Source organism: Pipistrellus hanaki, assembly GCF_964339955.1.
Source record: "Pipistrellus hanaki genome assembly, chromosome: 3".
Taxonomy (NCBI): domain Eukaryota; kingdom Metazoa; phylum Chordata; class Mammalia; order Chiroptera; family Vespertilionidae; genus Pipistrellus; species Pipistrellus hanaki.
The window spans coordinates 75,329,706-75,349,835 of record NC_140505.1 but is presented as its reverse complement, the minus strand read 5'-3'; the positions used below and the strand labels follow the sequence as shown (position 1 = coordinate 75,349,835).

General features: G+C 44.7%; 1 protein-coding gene across 9 annotated transcripts in view; it reads left to right on the top strand.

Annotated features, from left to right (window-relative positions):
* The window catches only part of ENOX1 (ecto-NOX disulfide-thiol exchanger 1), a 559,063-nt gene that overhangs the window by 463,365 nt on the left and 75,568 nt on the right, over positions 1–20,130 (top strand). For all 9 annotated transcript variants that reach the window (XM_084876551.1, XM_084876549.1, XM_084876547.1 and 6 more), the window contains one exon: positions 7,498–7,682. In XM_084876551.1, the coding sequence (XP_084732677.1) occupies positions 7,498–7,682 (185 nt within the window). The remainder of the gene's footprint in view (positions 1–7,497; positions 7,683–20,130) is intronic.

Sequence of the window (20,130 nt, the reverse complement as noted above, 5' to 3'; positions counted from 1 at the left end):
ATCATCTGAGGGTGGGGCTGCCCCTTCCTCAGCCCCTTCAGACCGTGGTGCCAGAGCTGTGTGGGCGGAGGGGTTTCTGCCGCCTTGATTCTCACTGAAGGCGCAGGACACTTGCAGGAGCAGAACGTAGGTGAGGAGGCGGGTGGTAGGCACTCGAGCAGCGGTGCTTCCAGCGTCCCAAGAGCAGCACGAGCCCTGGGACACAGCTCTCCAAATGGAACTTAGCAACTGCCGAGGCTCCAGAGCTCAGCAGATACTGGCTCTCTGTGTGGCCCCGTCAGAGGAGAGAGACCGCGGGGCAGGAGAAGGGATCCCTGAGTGGCTATCAGCCTCGGACAGCCAGGCGGGTGGGTTTAACCTCTATAGGGGCCATTTCCCAATTTATCCTGCTATAAACATATGTGTGTTTGTCTTAAGGAGGGGAGGGGCGGGGGGATGAAAAGAGAGTCCTCTCTGCTTTCCTAGCAGAACCTCCCTCCAACAGGACACTTCCCAGGAGGGACGGAGGCAGGGATGGAGTTTCCCTCTGTAGGAGCAAGTCAGCCATGCAGAGGGCGCTGGCTCTCTTCCCTCCTGAGCGGCTACGTCCACCTGCTCCAAGGCCCCGAGGCCCCGAGGCCCCGATGCAGAGCATCCTGGATCAGGCTTTGGAGTCACACCTGCCGAGTGCAAACCCTCCACCCAGCGTCAGCCTGTGCAACTCCTGTCTGCAAACTCGGTCTCATCAGCTGGAAATGGAAACGCTAACCCGGTATTTCCTGCCTGGTGATTCTGTGAGGGTGCAAACGTTTCACATTACCTGGCACATAAACATATTAGCTCTTATTGCCACCATTACTGTTACCACTGGTGCTATTGCTGCTGCTATTTGGGGGAAAACAGAGCAGTGGCTTTGGCCCAGATCTCTTCCTCACTCCCCACGGAGGTGCGCAGGGCCCTGGGACAGGGCTAACATAGGGCGGCCTTCGGGGTGCAGAGCATGGAGGGGGGTCCATACACAAGAAAGTCAGGGAATGAAACCAGAAGGACAAGCCAAGCACACAGTGTCCTTCAGAAGTAGCTGTCCAAGTAGGCCACCAGATCGGTGGTCCCAGGACCAGGGGCAGCATGAGCCGTGCTTCTCGGCATCCTTTGGGCACCGCCTGCAGCAGCAGCTCCTGGGACTCCGAGGAACGCGAATTCCCAGGCTTCATCCTGCACAAACCACACTGTACCGCCCAGAAATACGTGCTTCAGCACGGCCACCAGCGGAGTCTGATGGGCCAATATCTAGGGAAGACTGGGTTAGAATAACACCACTGTTTTATAAGTCCCAAATCTTCGGTGGCTTAGCAAGCGTATGTTTATTTCATGAGCACAGAAGACTCCAAAGCGGATACTCTTGGTCTGCGCGCACCTGTCCTCTGGGTGGTGATTCAGAGACCCAGGCGCATGCCAGCAACAGGGAGAGAACAAGGGATTGAACAGAAGGCCAAGGTCACACTCCTCAGGCTCCACTGGTGAAAACTAGTCACAAGGTGATGCCTGAAGCACTCACCTCCCAGGAGCAGCGCTGCACCGAGCAGACCATCTCTGCCACAGAAGACCACCCGGAGACCCCGTGCCCTGCGGGGAGAGAAGAATGCAGCGAGGCCTGCAGCCTGGAGTGTCTCTGAGTCATCAGGCTGCCCAGGCGAGCAGATACCCTGGGGATACCTGCAAGGCCTCAGAGCCATCCGGTCATCCAGGGAGCTGGGCCTACCGGCACACACACACACAGAGCACCCTCCCTACCCCTCTGCTCTGGGCCGCAGCCGATGAAGTCCTCGGAAAGGACTGCCCTGGCACGCGGGAAAGAAGCACAGTGTAGCCGCGTCCCCGGGCAGTCCACCCACATCCCAGAAGGACATCTGGCAAAGGGAGGGAAGATGTTAAACACAGAGTTCCCCAAAGACACAGAAACAAACTGTTCTTGAGAAATCTCGATATTGTTAGAAGCAATTTGTCAAAATGTTTCATTCGCTAGTTACCTCTAGCCTGAGCATGAAAAAGATATTAACATACTAGGTATTAGCTTACTGGGACATAACCCAAAATAGCTTACATTTTTTCATTTAGTGCTAATTATTTTTCTGAGGCTGGCTCAGGCCAGTAAGAGAGAGATTTCAAGGCTTTCATCAGATTATTTACTTAGAGAAGTTTTGCATGCCCTCAGCTGTTTCCATGGAAACACACATAAGTAATACAAGAGACAGAGGAGGAGGTCGCTCTGACCATAATTAATATAAAGGATAATGGTTCATGTGGCATCTAGGAGCGAGAACAGTGAGGTGACGTAATACCTTTCAACCCCCTTCTTCAGCAGGATAATGTAACCTTTGGATCGATTTTCATGCCAGGATCACTTTGGTAATTTTAGTAATCTGGTGCTAATTTTTAAAGTGTAATTTAATCTCGTTTAGCAAAGCTTTTTCAATGTTGTTATTTCATTCTTTTTTTTTCTTTTTTTTTCTTTTTTAATTCAATCCAAAATTTTCAGTAGCAGTTTTTCTAAGGTCCTGGACCAGTCTGCAGTGCTGGCTGCCCTGGCCTTACCCCGGTGCCGGCCGCAGCTCCCGCACCTGGCTTCTCCCTCAGTGGTAGACGGTGAATGAAGTGTGATAATCCAGGGGCATCACCACACTCAGCAGCGCCTTTAAAATCGCCAAAGGAAGATTTAATTATGTTCTGAAGAGTTTACATTTAAAGTGTGGTATGCTTTTTTTAAAATTGAAAAGCAGTCATCCACATGTGGTAGCTGTTAGCTAAATATTCCATTTATTAGAACACAGCGCATTCCTTGGGGATTCTTACAGAAAGATGCATACCATCGTCTATTTTTAATCCTTAAGCTTATTTGAATAGTGGATTTATTGTGCAGTCCCTCAAGGGTAAATTTTACCATGGAAGCTTCATTACACATTTTTCAAAACCATTTAATTTAATGCAGTGTCCCAGGAAGAACGGAAGAGAAATGAAAGAGTGGACCTTTTAAATTTTGGAATTTTTAATACACTTAGAAATGTGTTAGTTAGAAATGATTAGGATTTTGTTTCTTTTAGAGCTCCGGTCCAAGAAACATAAAATAGCTTCCTCCGGGGCGGAGTCCGTGTTGGCTGCAGCATGAAGCCGAATACTGTTTACATACAGGTGGCCTGGAGTTAAGTGGAGTCAATATACAATTTCTCACCCTTTAGAAGATAACCATTTTGCTGCCACACGAGTAACCACATTTTTAAAGAAATATCTTGCTTGAAATCATTTAATCAAGAATGTAAATCAGTTATATGCGCAATTATAAAAACATTGATGCGATTGGCTATGGTATTGATTTGGGGGACAGGGGTTTGAGGCATGGAAATAGGGGGCTGAGAAGAGGTAAAGGTGTTGGGTTTTTTACAGAGACAATGATATCACATTCTACTCCCAGAAATGCAAACAACATTGTATCCTGCTTGGCAGGCACAGGAGTCACTCGGCTTAGCCAAGAATAAGAACTGTCAGTAGTGCCACTTCACAGGCTTAAAAGAGAACCCGTGAAATAATGGATGGTGCACTCTCCTATATGTACTATGTTCAGATAATTTATTTAAATAATGTTGCTAGCTCATGCATTATAGCTGCTTGCATTTTGCTACACAGACTTCAGCATATCGTGCAGACTATGCAATTCGTTTGGAAAATGTAATTTTCATCCCTGCATACTAATCGATTTCTTCATAAACACCTGCTATCAGTTATGATAATAAAAATGCCAGTCTGAATTGAGAAAGGGCCAAATAGAGCTTCCTAAGGAAATGACTTAAGTGTCTTTGAATGCTACTAAATGTAGTAATGTGCTTATGTAGTGCCAACAACTTTCTTCATCATTTGCATTTTCTGTAATTTTGTCCTATTACAACATCCCTCTCTCCAATGATGCCTCATAACTATTTCCTTATGGATTGGGAAACGGAATTGTCAGGAAGGAGTTGGTGTCTCAGGGTGTGGACGAGGTCTGAAGTTGGGCTGCCCAGTGCCAAAACGCACTAGCTCAAGTTCCTGGGTGTATGTACCCTGGGCCATTTCTGGTTTTCTCAGTCCCTAAGAACTCTAAAATCAGCTGATCCTTAGTTTCACTCCCACATATACACCAAATAAAATTCCCCTTATGCATCCCCTTCAGCTTCCAGTTCATTCCACGACCAGCACCGAACTAATCGTCCTCAGGCACCAGTTTCCTCACGCGCTCCCCCTGCCCGAGCACCATCAGTGCTTCTCAGCCGGTCACTCCAGTGAGCCCCGCTCTGCAATCTGACTCCTGAGCCTCCCTCTTCTCTCATCACCTGACACAGTTCACCTGACTCTGCTTCCGCAGACTCTTCCCTGTTTGGTCAACCTCCCCCTGCTTCCTGCCCCAAATACTCTCACCTCAGTCCTCACCTCTGGACTGTTGCTGGTGCTTCAGCTCCCGATTAGCTGTCTTTCCCAGTTCTTGGCTTTCAGCCTTCTAAGCCACTTTGATGACTCCAGCCTGCATTTTTCCTTCTCTGAACTCCCATTGGTGATTCCCTTGTTAAATCCCTTGATACTAAGTTGCTTGTTTAGTCATTCACCCGACATGTACTGAGTGCTGACTGTATGGCAGGCAGCAAACTGCCCTATCTTCCTTTGAATGTGTTACTTTCATTCAAATGTGGCACTTTCTCTTACATTGTAAGCTCCTTCTGAGAAGAGATATGTTTTGTCTTCTTTACCTGATCCAAGGTGCCCAGGCAGGTCTGGGCACAGAGTAAGTAATGCGGTAAATGCTTGTTGACTAATTGATCCCTAATGGCTGCTGGTGGGAAATTTTTCTGGGTTAATTGCGTGTTGTATTTGATTAGTAATTTAGTGTTTACTACACATAGATTATCATTTTGAAAAGCAGAACACTGTAAAACACTCAACTGTAAGACTATTAGTGACATAAATTGATGTTTGCTACTTGAGGAGAGAATGCAGTGGGTGTCACAGTGCTCGGTGCACACCTGTCATCCTTGTACGGCAGTGGTCCTCAACCTTCCTGACGCCACGACCCTTTAATACAGTTCCTCATGCTGTGGTGTTCTCTTTGCTACTTCATAACTGTAATTGTGCTACTGTTATGAATCGTAATGTAAATACCTGTGTTTTCCGGTGGTTTTAGGCTCTACAGCAGCGGTTCTCAACCTGTGAATTGCGACCCTCAGGTTGAGAACGGTTAACAGGGTCGCCTACCAGGGGTCCTCAAACTTTTTAAAGTGGGGGCCAGATCACGGTCCCTCAGAGAGCTGGAGGGCCGGACTATATGAACTACTAATTCCTACTGTAACACCTCGGCTGCGCTCACTGCCCAAAAAACCTGGCGGGCCGGATCAGACTCCTCTGCGGGCCGCATGTGGCCCGCGGGCCGTAGTTTGAAGACCCCTGCAAGACCATCGGAAAACACAGATATTTACATTACGATTCATAACAGTAGCACAATTACAGTTATGAAGTAGCAAAGAGAACACCACAGCATGAAGAACTGTATTAAAGGGTCGTGGCGTTAGGAAAGTTGAGAACCACTGTCTGTGAGGGGCAGGTAGCCCTCTGGGAGGCTGCCCTCTGATTGGGATCAGGGAGGTGGTGGCAGTGAGCACGGACTGAGGACCAGCTGTGCAGTAGGTCCACACTATGCCCCACAAACCCAAACTTACTTCTAGGCAGAAGTTACTGATAACAAGCTTTTATATTTCTCTCTCACTTTCTCTTGCTTCCAAGAGTAGAGAATGCATTTTCTGTGGGAGCGAGAAAAGAGTGTGGGAAACTGGTGGGAAAGGGGAGAATGCAAGACTGGTTGTGGACTCTCTGATAAGAACTGAACACATCTGGACGGCACAGCAGCCCAGTGACTGAGAGCGAAGTTGAAGCCAGCCGCCTAGGTGTGGACTCTGTGCTGCGTACTTTGTGGGTCTGGACAAGTTCTCTGACTCTTCCATGCCTCGTGTTTCTCATCTGCAAAGAGCGGGGTAACAGCAGCACCGGCATCATAGGCTTCGTGGGGGGTAGTTGTAAGGTGAGTCCGTCCATGGGAAGCTCGTGGCCCAGGGTCCATTATATGGTGAGAGCTCAGCAAGCTGCTATTCATCTTGGAGAGACCACGAAGCAAACAGCTGGAATGTGGGGAAGGGTTCCCCATCCTTAATTTTCTCTTTGATGATTCATTCTCTGCTTTTATTCAGTCTTGTTGTTTCTGAAGCCTTGATATGATGCGCCTGAGTGGACTGTCTCGGTTTCTCGTTAGATGGGGAGGTGACTGGGGCCTGGATCTACATACAGAGAACTTTAGGTTCCAGGAGGAGTATCTGTGTACCCACTCAGCCTTGTGGGGAAAAAGCGGTTTAGACTGTTGGTAAAGCAGGTGGAACTAGGTTACCATTCTGATAAGAATTAGAGACGGTTGGCCCTGCATCACCACCATTTATCCACCAACCAGATCTGAAATATCATGGCTGACATGTACACACAAGGAACTGTTTGACATTGAAATTGGGACTCAAAGGAACTGTTGGCCAAGAGAGGAACTCACTACAGACTGATCCATTTGCCTCTCAGCATAACCATTATGGCTTGTCTCAGTTTAGGTTCTTACAAGGGTATTTCTTGGATCACATGATCTCATGCATCTAGGAAAAATAATGAACAACATAAACTGATGAACAAAAACAGACCCAGAGACAGAGAAGCAGTGACCAGACCGTCAAACCTCAGAGGGAAGGTAGGGGAGGGTGGGGGTAAAGGGAAGAGATCAACCAAAGGACTTGTGTGCATGCATATAAGCCTAACCAATGGACATAGATAACAGTGTGTGTGTGTGGGGGGGGGGGGGGAGGATAGAGGCATACGTGGAGAAGGGTTTGGGATGGGAATGGGGGGATAAGGACAAATATGTGATACCACAATCAATATATCAATCAATAAATAAAAGAATTAGAACAATTTGCCCCAGCAGTGGAGCAGGCTGGTGGTGTGCAGATAAACCCACCTGCCCCTGGGCTGCTGCTACCTCCTTGACCTGTGCAACTGCCAATGGTGTGAAGGTGGGCTGCGAGGAGCTGAGCGGCCCAGCAGAGGGGAGCGGGCACAGTGTATGGATGGGGCCGTTGCCTGGGAGGCAGAATGCTGTCACTGAGCAGCACATACGGACCTCGGAGAGGGTGCCTAGGATAGGGGAAGAGGTCAGGAGACAAAACTTTGGGAGAAATTAATCCTACGCCCACAGCAAACATTCCTATGTGAGACGCGACAAGTAGGATAGATGAAAATTGCAAAAAAAATGATGCTCACCCACTGCAGAGCGCCCTGGGGTAAGGCGTTTTGGTTTTCCTTCTGAGCTGGTGCCAACTGTTAGGAGTTTGGTGAGAGTCCCTTTCCCATAGAAGGCCCGTCAGCCTAAGCAGGAAGGTAACTCACCTGAGCTCCTTGTCTGCCCTCCAGCCCTGGCGGCTCAGGCCTACGCCCTGAAAGAGGAGAACGACAGCCTCCGCTGGCAGCTGGATGCCTACAGGAACGAGGTGGAGCTGCTGAAGCAAGAGAAGGAGCAGCTTTTCCGAACGGAAGACAACCTCACCAAGGACCAGCAGCTGCAGTTCCTGCAGCAGACCATGCAGGGCATGCAGCAGGTACCGGCCCAGGCCTGTCCTTGTTTTGTTTTGTTTTGTTTTGTTTTGTTTTGTTTTTTAGAAAAGGGATGTGTGTAGTCAGGAGAAGTGCAATGAGAGCCGTTTGCAGGACAGGTGGAGGAGGAGAAGTGACTACTGAAAAGGAAAGTTGAGAGGACAGGAACGTGTGATGGCTGTGTGTGTGGGAGGGCAGACCCTGGCGAACACTCCAGTTAAAGAAATTATGTTGAGAAAAGCGCCCTCAAAGTAGGAAACACAGGAAAGAAAATCTAGGCGATGGGAAGGATTGCATATGAAATGGAGCCTCACAGCAAATGGTCAAAAATCCTGATTGTGACACAAGTGCTTCATAATCTCAGAACGTTTAAATTAAAAGCATGCTGACTGGTTTACAGAAGCATGGAGGAGTTTATTTTCAAAGATCAATTAAAACATAAGCTGCATTGCTTCCACTTCTTCTGGATTATAGGTGGGATCTCATCAGGTTCCAAGAGCACACTGTATTTAAGACGTATTTGTTGAAGGGATGGATGAAGCACTGGAATTTGGGGGAACTGGCACCTTCAGAAATAAGTCAGTATGTGTGCTTCTGTTAATGATTTCCAGATATCTTGCACACTCAAGCTTAATGTGTATTCCCAGCAATTACTAGAAGGAGGCAGGTGCTGTGGGCTTCTGAAGAAGGGGATGGAACACAGACTGCTGGGAATGAGGGGTTGAAGAGAGGAGAAAGCTGAGCCCTGGCAATGAGAGAACCAAATCAAAGATTCTCAGTTGGATTTATACTGAAAACATCAATTGGTATCTGATACACTTAGGGTGTTTGGACCTTTGAGTTATCATAGAATAATATAGCACAAAATATCATCATACATGGGCATTGTTTTTACAGCTCTGAATATGTAAATCTAATCACTCTTTCCTGGCAAAAAGAGATTGCTTTTATTTAAACAAGAGAAATATAAGTAGGATAATGGGAAATTAAATCCTGTATAATAAAAGGCTAATATGCAAATTGATTGAACGGCAGAATGACCGGTTGCTATGATGTGCACTGACCACAAGGAAGCAGACTCTCAATGCAGGAGCTGCTCCCTTATGGTCAGTGCACTCCCACAGGGGGAGCGCTGCTCAGCCAGAAGCCAGGCTTATGGCTGACACAGTAGCGGTGGCAGGAGCCTCTTCCACCTCCAAGGCAGATGGACACCATCTAAAGGGTCCTGGACTGCAAGAGTGTGCAGGCTGGGCTGAGGGACCTCCCTGCACCCCCACTCCACCCCACCCCGCCAGTGCACAAATGTTGTGCACTGGGCCTTTAGTGTATATATAATGAATGGTATTTTTTTTTAATCCCTCCATCTATATTGACTGTTGTCTAAGATCTGGAACATGATTTGCCTACAAAACTATCTTAATGATTAGAGGTAGCTGCTGCGGTAACATTCACCAAGCAGGGAAAAAATAATTGAGGAAAAGGAATATGAAAAGAAATGAGGATTAGGATATAAATACATTAATGACCAAGTCACAGAAACTATGTCTTAAACATTTTCTGCCATTTTAAAGCAGTTTTTGAGTCTTGGCTTTGAGTCTGACTGGTTGATGTTCACAGTGTGTGTTAGACACATCATTGAGACTCAGAGGTAAGAGTTCATCAGGAAAATGTGATGACAGTTGTTGCTCAGGTCCCTGTGGTTGGAAATCGGTGTAACAGCTGCTGGGTGAGTCTCCTAGGGTTGTCCAGATGCCCCGACACTGAGTATGTGTTGGCTCCCTTGCCAAGAGAAGAGTCTGCCAATTTCCTGAAAGACCACAAGCTACTCTGTCACACCTCCCACAACCGGCCCTCTTTTCTTCTGGGAAAGATTATCCTAGTTGCTTTAAAAGTTGGTAAAACCTTTAAAGTGGTTGAAGATTCAAATCTAAGAAAGTCAGAGGAGATGAGGATGTGCTCATCAGTCAGCAGAAAGTATGCTGGGTGGAGGTGGGGGGTGGGGTGGCAGCTAAGGGCCTGGTCCACACAGGAGCAGTGTTATAAACCACCATCCAACTACAGCCCCTTTCGGGGTATTCGGTTGCTGCAGCTGCTCATGCATTTGCAGAATCTCCTTAGTAGGAAGATTATTTTTGGATAGTTCTTTTGTTTGTTTTGGGGGATTTTGTTTTGGTTTGGTTTAAGCAACAGAATTTTACTACCTCACAGTTCTGGAAGCTGGAAGTACAAGATCAAAATGTCAGCAGGGTGGTTCCTCTGAGGGCTGTGGGAAGGAATCTGTTCCATGGCTCCCCCTAGCTTCTGGTAGCTTGCTGGCAATCCTTGTGCTTCATTGGCTCGTAGACACACCACCTTGTTTTTTTTTGCCTTTTGCTTCTTCACATGTATGTGTGTCTGTGTCCAAATTTTCACTTCTTTATAAGGACACAATTTGTATAGGATTAAGGGGCCCATGCATTTCTGTGTAACCTCAGCTTAACTAATGGCATCTGCGATGACTCTTTTCAAGTAATGTTACATTCTAAGGTACATAGGGTTGGAACTTTACCATATAAATTTTGATGGGGGAATATACAGTTACTATATTCAATCAGTAAGAGTAACATAGTACATATGTAACCGAGACCGAGGTTTGGCTACCTGATACCACAAAAGCCAAACTTCTGAAACAGGTGCTGACCACCTGGGAGATGAGGGAGTCTTGTCCTAAAGCTATCTTCACATCTCAATGCAAGCAGAGGTTTTCATAGAGAGGAAGAAGGAAAGCAGAACAAAGAGATTAAAGGGAGAGGGTTGAAAAGGTCTCTAATGCAGACCAGCAGAGTCCACTCCAAGGACCTCGAAACGGGTCAAATGAGGATCAGGTGTGAGTCATCCTGGTTTTCACTACCCTGATTTTCACTATCCTGGTCTTATGTCATGTTGGTTTTATGGTTGAAGATCAACAATTCTCCTATAACTAGGATGACTGAAAGTTGGAGTCTGTGTCTTCTGAAGTTAGTTCCTAGTATTCTTATATAAACATGCTATTTATGTACAAGCTACATATTAGTCAGAGTCAGCATTTACAGAAACAACATCAAATGAATATCGGGGTGGCTTTCAGATAGTAATGGAGGAATGAGTGGACAAAGATACAAAAGCAAGAATTAGCATGGTGCCTGTCAGGACTTCTGGATTATTTGAGATCCTTGGGTCATAAACAGCAAGGCATGCAGTGGTGAGAGCTGACATCCTGGAGGATTGAATGTATAGCACCTCCTTAGCATAGGAGGAGCACTAACCCAGTGGCAGTAAATGTAAGTTTAATTTTTACTGGTTGTGAGGTAGATGCATTGCAATCTCTGTGGCAACCCATCTTTAGTATAGTTTTAAAATGGATATGCTTGTTAAGATTCGTATCTCTACCTTAACATCACTTGGAATAAATTATCACAACTTGCTAAATTGAGACCCACAGCAAACAATTCTCCTTACTTTAAAACCCACTCTCAATCTGTCTGCTGTCTACTTTTTTAAATTAGAAAATCATGATGTCGCAGGAAAGTCAACAGGTAGAGAAGGGGTTAGCCTCCCACATGTCATTGTTTCAGCAATCCATGTGTGGGAAAATAATTCTGTTAAAAACAAAAGGGAAAAAAAAAAAAAGAGTCTCAACAGCCTTAGAGCTAGCATACAAATTATAGAATTAACTTCAAGTTTAGCCAAAAAGTTTCTAACCTTTCTTCTTTAAATTCCTTAAGTATATGTTCACTAGCATCACAGTGTATCTCTAAGTTCATGAAGGTCCCTAAAAATGAAAAGTCCTTGGGTGATTTTGTCAGGTTGTTTCTCACTCTACCCCGACATTACATGCGAGTCATAATTTAATATTAGAGGTTTCAATAATAGCTTGTAACCATGGTAACACAGTAGCCTTTTCCTGACCTTAAACTAGCAATGAAGGTAACCTGTTTTTGCCACAGAGATAGTGAGGTTGTTGGCTTTCATTCGTATTTTTAGGTATATATTGAAAAAATAATATGTATTTTATTTTATTTTTTAAAGATTTTTGTTAATTACAGAGAAAAAGAGAAACATCAATGATGAGAGAGAATCACTGATCATTGATTGGCTGCCTCCTGCAAGCCCTATACTGGGGACCAAGCCATCAATTTGGGCATGTGCCCTTCACCAGAATTGAACCCAGGACCTTTCAGTCCACAGGCCGACACTCTATCCATTGAACCAAACCAGCTAAGGCAATAATGCATATTTTAAATGTTTACTTATCTTCAGATTTCCACACTGAATTGTTTTCTTAGGTTTACTGAGGTAAAAAATACACACAATAAAATACTCTTTTTAGGGGTACCGTTCTATCAATTTTGACAAATTCATACACTCATACACTTATGTTACCACCACTATCCCAGGCAATGTATGAAACAGTTCCATCATCACCAAAAAAATGTTCTGATGCTCCTTTTAATTACCTTCACTCCCAGCAACCACTGATTTGTTTTCTATCCTTGTAGTTTTCCCTTTTACAGAACGCCATGTAAGTGGAATCATACAGTATACAACAATTTGAGTCTAGCCTCTTTCACTTAGCATACTGAAGCTGAGATCCACCCATGCTGCTGTACCAGTTCATTTCGTTTTAAGCTGAATAGTATTCCATTGTAAGGGAGAACCACATTTGTTTATCTGGTCATTAATTAAAGGACATTTGGGTGATTTCCTGTTTGGAACAAATATGAATAAATCTGCTATAAACATTCACTTACAAACTTTTTGTTTGACATATTTTTCATTTCGCTTGGGTAAATACCCAGGAGTAAGGTTGCTGGGTCATATGGTAAAGGTGTTTAACTTTTTAAGAAACTGATTAAATGTTTTGCAAAATGTCTGGACCGTTATACATTCCCACCGACTACATGGGCATTCTGGTTGTTCTTGTTCTGTGCCCCCATCTGTCAGCACTTGATACGGTCAGTTTGTCTAGGTTTGTCTTTTTGTTTGTTTGCTTGTTTTTGCCACCACAGTAAGTGTACAGTGGTATCTCATCGTGGTTTTAACCACGCCTACATTTAAACAATACTTGTATTTCATTCTTGAGGGTAGGTCAATATGTTATATTTTAAAATAACCAACTTAAAAAAAAGTCAGAATTCTTTTTGAAGCCATGTATAAATCATATTGACAGGACTGATAAATATTCATAAAATAACAGGATACAATTATAAGCTGCTGTTCATAAAACTATGTATGACTAATGATGATTATGTCAGAAGACGTTCTCATGAATACTTTAAGTTGATGCTTTTGCGTAGTATTAGCAAATGCTGTCCGACCAGCTGTCTTGGGCCAGCAAATCACTGACTCACACAGAGCAGAAGCTTGACAGTAATGAAGAGCAGGGTAGGCCAGCTGTCTGGAGAACTTGCAAGAAGGGAGGATAAAAAAAAAAAAAATTGGGAAAAAGAAGATTATTATGACCAACACCATTTTAGAAACTAAAGTATAAAGTAATCCCGGCTAGTTTTGCCAAATTGAGCAAGAAATGGTCTTTGAGATATAGTTAATAAATAAATGAAAGTGTGTCGAAAATAGAACATCAGTGAGTGCATCTGACCACTTACATTAAGCATCTCTTCTAAAATCTCCATTATGCTATTCAGTTGCTTAGTGTTTAGAGATAGTACATAGTTTGCACTCAGTTGCTCTCTGAAATTCATACGTGATGAAGTCTGATGTACATGTCAGAATCAGGATAATTATTATGCCAGTAGGACTGAGGGTGATGAAGGGTCTGTGTTGACGAACGTGACTGTCTGACCGTGGTGACTGGGGTGACAACGATGGCTATAGTGGTGAAGGTGCCCATGAGAGGGTGGCTGCGGCAGGGATGGTGGTGCTTTTTATATTAGAAAATTTGGGCACAGACAGGTAAAAATGATCATATCCAAGAAAATTTTAGAGATTTATTTTTATTTCTGGGGGGAAAAAAAGCATACCCCTTAAAAGTTGTGAAAATCCTCGAAAGCCCAGCCCCACTGCTCCCAGTGGGAGTCCAAAGGGGGTGCTACATTGGGTGAGGTGCTGCGGGCAAAGAGCCAGGCCACAGTGATCAGCGTTTTCTTGATAATTTTATACTTTTTGTTTTCGGTTTCCTTCCTGAAATGTTCACTGGTCAGAAAATGAACTATTGTAGTAGGCTATGCTCTATGCCCATTTTTCTTTTTCTCATATTATCTGTTTAAACTTTATCTTTTATCCTTTCTTTTGAAGTTTCTATTTGATAATCCCATTTTATTTGCAAATGTTATTTTTGATTATTATCTCTTCATGTAATATTATCCTTTTTTTGTTTGTTTTATTATCTTCTCAAATTATTTTGAGAATATTAAGCAGAATTTTAAACATCCTCTTTGTTCCTGAATCATTTCTATATATTCTAGGATTGGCTGGTTTTTGTATCTCAGTCTGTCTTTCTCATGCCACAGGTTTTTTTCTCTTGGGAGGGACCTGGGAGGGTGTTTGTATTGGGGTGAAAGGCGTGGCTGCTCCCTGCTGAGCCCAGGTGTCTGTCTCCCCACGTGGTCTTTCTCCCATGGATGAGGACTGGCTGGCGGGCTCCTCTGCGGGAGAGCAGGCGATCCCACACACGCCAGACCTGCCCTACACTAAGGACTCCCTAGAACTCCCTTCCCATTCGCTTTGCTGCCTAAAGTTTATTCATTGTCAGGCATTCGAATAGAGTCTCTGGAGGAAGGAAAACAAAACGCAAACACCCATGGGCTGCGTCTGGTAGTCTGAACAAAAACCCTTCTAGGGGCTTTTAACTTCAGTGCAGCCCTGGAGTGAATTCTGGATGGCATGTGGGCCAAGGATGGCAGGGTGGTGTATTACAGGTTATTCTGGCTGTCACGAAGCAGACAGGGAGAGGAAAAACCAACTGTAAGCACGCTTTCCAAATGTCTAAGAGAAAGGAACGTGGGGACTGAAGATCGCTGCCTCGGGATGAGGAGGCAGACACACAGTTTAGACGGGTGTGAGGGAGGAGGGAAAGAAGACAGTCCAGAAAAGGTGACATGAAGAGGCTGCAATATATAATAACAATAGGGACATGCTTAACCATTTTCCATTCTGTTTTGATGTTTTGACCGAGAAGAAAAGAAGGCAGGGCATAAAAAATATAAAAAAACTGACAGTATGAAGGCAGGCAGCCTAAGTGCAGCTGGATGTGCAAAGAGAAGAGGAGAAGGAGGGCAGGAAGGGTGCAGACACGCAGAGGTCAGGCAAAGGCAGGGGAAGAGCAGTTCTTCCTCTAGAGTTTTTGTGTGTGTTTTTAAAAGGGAAATGACACAAATATGGAAGGATAAAAAGAGAAAAAAATTGTCTAAAAGATTAGACTCAACAATTGTATAATGATAAATTATATCTTAAGATCTCTTGCAAAATATTTAGATAAATGAACTAGATGTAGAATGTGAAAAATGAAAGATTGAATAGCTTGGAATCTGTGGGATATGTTATAATAATCTGCCCTCTAGGACTCTTCCCTTAAGAAGCTCAGAATTGTTCAGTTGGAAGAGAATAGCACATCCATGATTATCTGGTTGATTACTCACTGGGAAAGAAACATGTAACAGCATTATCATAATATCATTAATATATGAAACATACATCAGTGCAGAAAATAATTCAGTATCTCTGGACAGGGCGGGAAAATCACATTATTGAGGTGTAGAGAAAGGGGCTTTCTTTTAGATTTTCATGGGTAAGTAGGAAGACATTTAGTTTTTAAAAGTTCAAAAAATATGTGTGACCATAAATACCGTATGCATACAAAAAACCTGGAATATTACAAACTACTACTGCAATAATATACCCTATATTTATTTGATTTTATTTCAGTGACCCAGATGAAGTTTCTTTTTTGTTTGTTTGTTTGTTAATCCTCACCTGAGGTTACTTTTCCATTAATTTTTTGGGAGAGTAGACAGAGAAAAACATCAATGTGAGAGAAACCCATCGATGGGTTGCCTCCTGCAGTAGCCCTGATCAGGACCCAGACCCTGGAGTAGCCTGCAACTAAGGCACTATCCTTTGACCAGAATAGAACCTGGGACCCTTTGGTCTGCAGGCCACTGCTCTATCCACTGAGCCAAACCGGCTAGGGCTGAAGTTTCTTTTTAAATCGAAAACAACTCACAAGACATTTCCCACATTCATATTAGAAGTTCTTTGACATTTTAGTAGAATCAGAATGGTCATTAAATGCACATCTGTCAGATGATGCGGCTTTAAAAATGTTAGTGACTGGACATCAGTGTTCAGAGTAGCTGCCAAATCTGGGGTCCACTCTGGTCTTCTTTTCCTTTCACTGAATTACCCTAGAGCTTGTTGTTTCATTTCCTACCCATTCTTTAGCCAAGCACCTTGGGGTGTTGCCTTATAATAGCAGCACACGAGCTGGTGACGATAATCCTCATTTATGATTCGGCGGCACCGTTCATCAGGCGGCTGGAGCATTTGCAGAGGTCCTGCTGGCAGCCTGTGCATTTCTGACGTCTGCAGATTGCATTCTCCGGCACATCTGAGCAAAGCGTGTATCCATCCCACTGCAGTGTGAGACTATTGAAGGCATGGTTGGTGCATTTGGAACCAGAAGTAGAAACCAATTCTTCAATTCCGGGCCCAGGGCTTTACATTGCAAAGTTCTACCTGTTAGAGATGATCACACCTCACATCTGCTAAGGGGTTTAGAGTGTAAAGCTCATTCCCATTTAACTCTGTCCAAGATACAAAGCCTGAAAGTAAAGATCATAGAAAGGAAGCCTTTCTAAGTTCTTCAGCAGTCTCAAACAAGAAGGGGCCACTGGGTGTCTGGCTGTTTTCACTGAACAGAGATCACACGATAAGGAGCGAGATAAGCTGCCTTCATGCCACCCACGGGGTGCCAGACTTTTGCACAAGAAAATGAAAACAGGGCACCAGGGGAAGGAAAAGGTGGCTCCAGCCTGTTTTCTGCACCACTTTCTGAGAGTCAGCAGTCTGGACCTTGGGTCCTTCCTCGGGAGAATGGGTTCTGCCACCCACAGACCAAACTTGTTGCAATGAAGTGAGGTTAGGTATGTGAATGCACTCTGAAAAGCTGTTGTACAAATGCACATTGTGATTGGCACATTCCAGCCCCCGGTGCTCTCCTTGTTACCCCGTAATTTTCTGCAGCTTACGCTGTGCTCTGGACACCGTGCTCAGTACGCTGTCATCATGTGAGCAGGAGAGACAGGCAACTTGTCAATTCCTCCTGTGCTTGTCAATTGCTGGAAATATTATTGGCAAAAAACATTGCCTGGTGTCCGATTCTATGCCATAACCCCTAACTTGGTCTTTACATTAGTGGAGTGAGAGCTAGCAGAAAGAAAATAACATTTATGTGGCTTTTGCTTATTAATTTGGACTGTAGAAATAAAACTCTTCACTTCTGGGAATGAAAAGAGAAGCCCTAATAAAACTTAATTACAGGGAGTCTTCATCTCATCATTTGTTATCCTGCACTGCCATTGATTAATTTGATCGTTAAATCCCTCCTCATTAGTAATTGTCCCTTCTGAAAATAATGAGGCTAGCAGAGAATCTATGTAGGAGCCAGGGGTAGCAGTAATGGCATTGCCCTGCACACATTACAGTCTTCGGGCTTCTACCTTTCTCTTTTTGTCCCTGAAGGCTGCAGCGTCTCCCGCAGACTCGCAGCCATTCCCAGGACAAAGGAGTTCTGCTGTTCCCAACACATCAGCTGCGTGGTTGGATGACCTTTGCATGACCCTCCTCTCCACCCCCTCTTTTGGAAATTGCCTCCTGCCTTGTAGGCCATATCACACCACGAGTGCCAGATTTATAGTGAAATGGATCTTTCCTTAAATGCTATAAATCAAAACAGGCTTTTGCTGCAGACACATACTGGCCTTTTGCTCTGTCTGACCACTGTTGTGTCTCCCTCCAACCAGGGACGCTAAAATGAATCCTTGTGGCCTGGCCTTGACTTCATTTCGGTGTAGTCTGCCAGTCGAGGCCGGAGCCTCATCCACACTGCAGCCCTGACCACGGGCGTACACACCGCCGCCTGTATACAGCAGGTGCCACGCTCGCAGCCAGACTGATGTAATTATCCATCTCTCACAGCGGGCTGCAGTTGGGAGGGATTCGTGCTGCAGGGCTTTTTCCGTGCAGCTGGTTAGGGGAGGAAGCATGAGGATGAGAAAGTCCAGCCAATTTTCTTCTCATCAGAAATGAAGGCTGTGGAGAGAAAGCAGGGAGGCATGTGGTGGGGGTGAGAGAATACAACGTGGAAACAATCTGAAAGCAGAAGAACGAGTCGGGGAAAGAAGTCCTCCTTATCTGAGTAAGAGAATGAACAGAGAGGAAGAGAAACGTAGGTGGGAGTTGCAGTTTTTTCTGGATCTAGCTTTGTCATTTTAATTTTTGTTTTATTTCCCTTTTTATAAAAGAATATATATATACCAATGCAGAAAACTTGGAAACATAAAAGAAGCATATAAAAGGAAACAATCATTCCCAAGTAAAACCTTTGTTAACATTTACATGTATCCTTTCCATCTTTTTCTCTAGGTTACACATACACATATTGGGGCAATCATTTTTGAATATTGACCAAGGGAATAGCCAAGCTTAGTCAGTTAAAGTTTCTGGAACTGTACCCACAGTGTGGAATGGGGAATTCAGTTCCAAGATATCGTTAGATGGTTAGTTAAAGACTATGTCTTCTCCCCTGTTAACAAAGCATCCTGAATAGTTGTCCAGGGAAACCTAAACACAGTTAGTGCCCAATCTGGTCCTCGCTTTACAGCCCACCCATCTCACTCCGTGGATCATTGCAAAGCCCCTGCCTCAGGAAGTCCTTTTCTGGATGCAAACTCCTCAGTTTGGCTCCACATTTATGTGGTTTCTGTTTCATCTCTGTGTGTCTCTGTGCCTCCCTCTCCTTCTCCTCCCTCCTGTCAAGCTCGCTCTCTCTCTCTCTCTCTCTCTCTCTCTCTCTCTCTCTCTCTCCATTTAGTAAATTGCCACAACAGCTGTATTTGCTGGAAGTGATGGAGACTATAGGAAAGGAGACAATATACTTGAACTCTGATTGTGGGTTTCCAAGGAAGGGGTGTTGCAACTAATGCTTTTAAATGCAGGACCAGCAGAGGGACTTTTCAAAGCTTTATTATCTCTTTTTTTCTTCCTTTTGTTCTCTTAATTTATTCTGTGGTGTCTTTGTGCATATGCATTCCATTTTTTATGTCTTCTACCACCAGCAGTCTAATTGGTTTAACCCGGGTCTTACCCAGGTATTCCGGTCAGAGGGGTTTCAGTGGCCAGACAGGGTCCCTCACTCACAGTGTGGAGGACAGCCTCTCGCCAGGATTTACCTCCTGTCCTGAGTGAGTCATTCTGTCCTGGAGCCCTACCCTGAAGGTCTGTCTCTCGGTGATTCTCTGTGTGCCCTGTCTTCTCTTCTCCTGGGTTTATATTTCTTCCCTTGTGGTTTGAATTTCTGATCTCCAGTGCTACTCTGTTTATTTCAGAAAGATTTGGATAATGACCTAACTGTAAAGTTTATAAAAAAGGTGGCATGCCGAGTTTCTCTTTACTAATATAGCCTCCCCTTCTCCCCGGCAGTAATCCTCCTACTTATCATTTGGGGGAAAGGAAAAAAACACACAGGAGTTCATCATGTAGCTTCCCCGCCCTACACCTGATCACGTGAACTCAGACTGACCGCAGAGCATCGCCAGGCCACGTCAGGAGCACTCCCAGGCCTGGCCCTTCCCTCCCGGCCCTTAGGACTCCGATGATTACACTGCGCCTTCCAGCCAGCTTCTCTGCCCAGCTGGCGACCAACTTGCTTGATTTTAAACCCACGTTTTTCTGGCCATTACTCATGCGAAACCCACGCCCTGCTTTGGCTACATGGTCCACTCACAGTAAGAAAGCGTGATAGAATGCAATGATGAGGAGTCTGCTTTAGATATAAAATTTGGACTGGACCTGGGCTCAATTTTATCACTGCTGTTACAGCATGAGGACTGCGGTATGCCGGCTGTTAAAACCAGGAGGGCCATGAGTGGCCCCTAACATTCATTTCCTAGTTTTAATCCAATAGTGAGGTTAAGTCGCTGAGCCAAGCCCCTCGCCCTTCCAGCCTCATCTTGCTGCCCCAGAGCTCCAGATTCCTGGCCCTCAAGTTCATACCCTGCTTGCATTCTGAGAACCTTTTCCTTTTTCATTCATTTGTATCTGTCTCCTCTCTCTCTGAAAACAGGAGTTGAGAGACAGTGGCTGTGATTTCGCACCCCCCCTCCTCCAACATGTTAAATAAGTGCTAGTTTTTTGTTTTTGTTTTTTCTGATGTTGAACTTGAAACTGATTCTGACACCTAAGACCAGTCTTTTATGG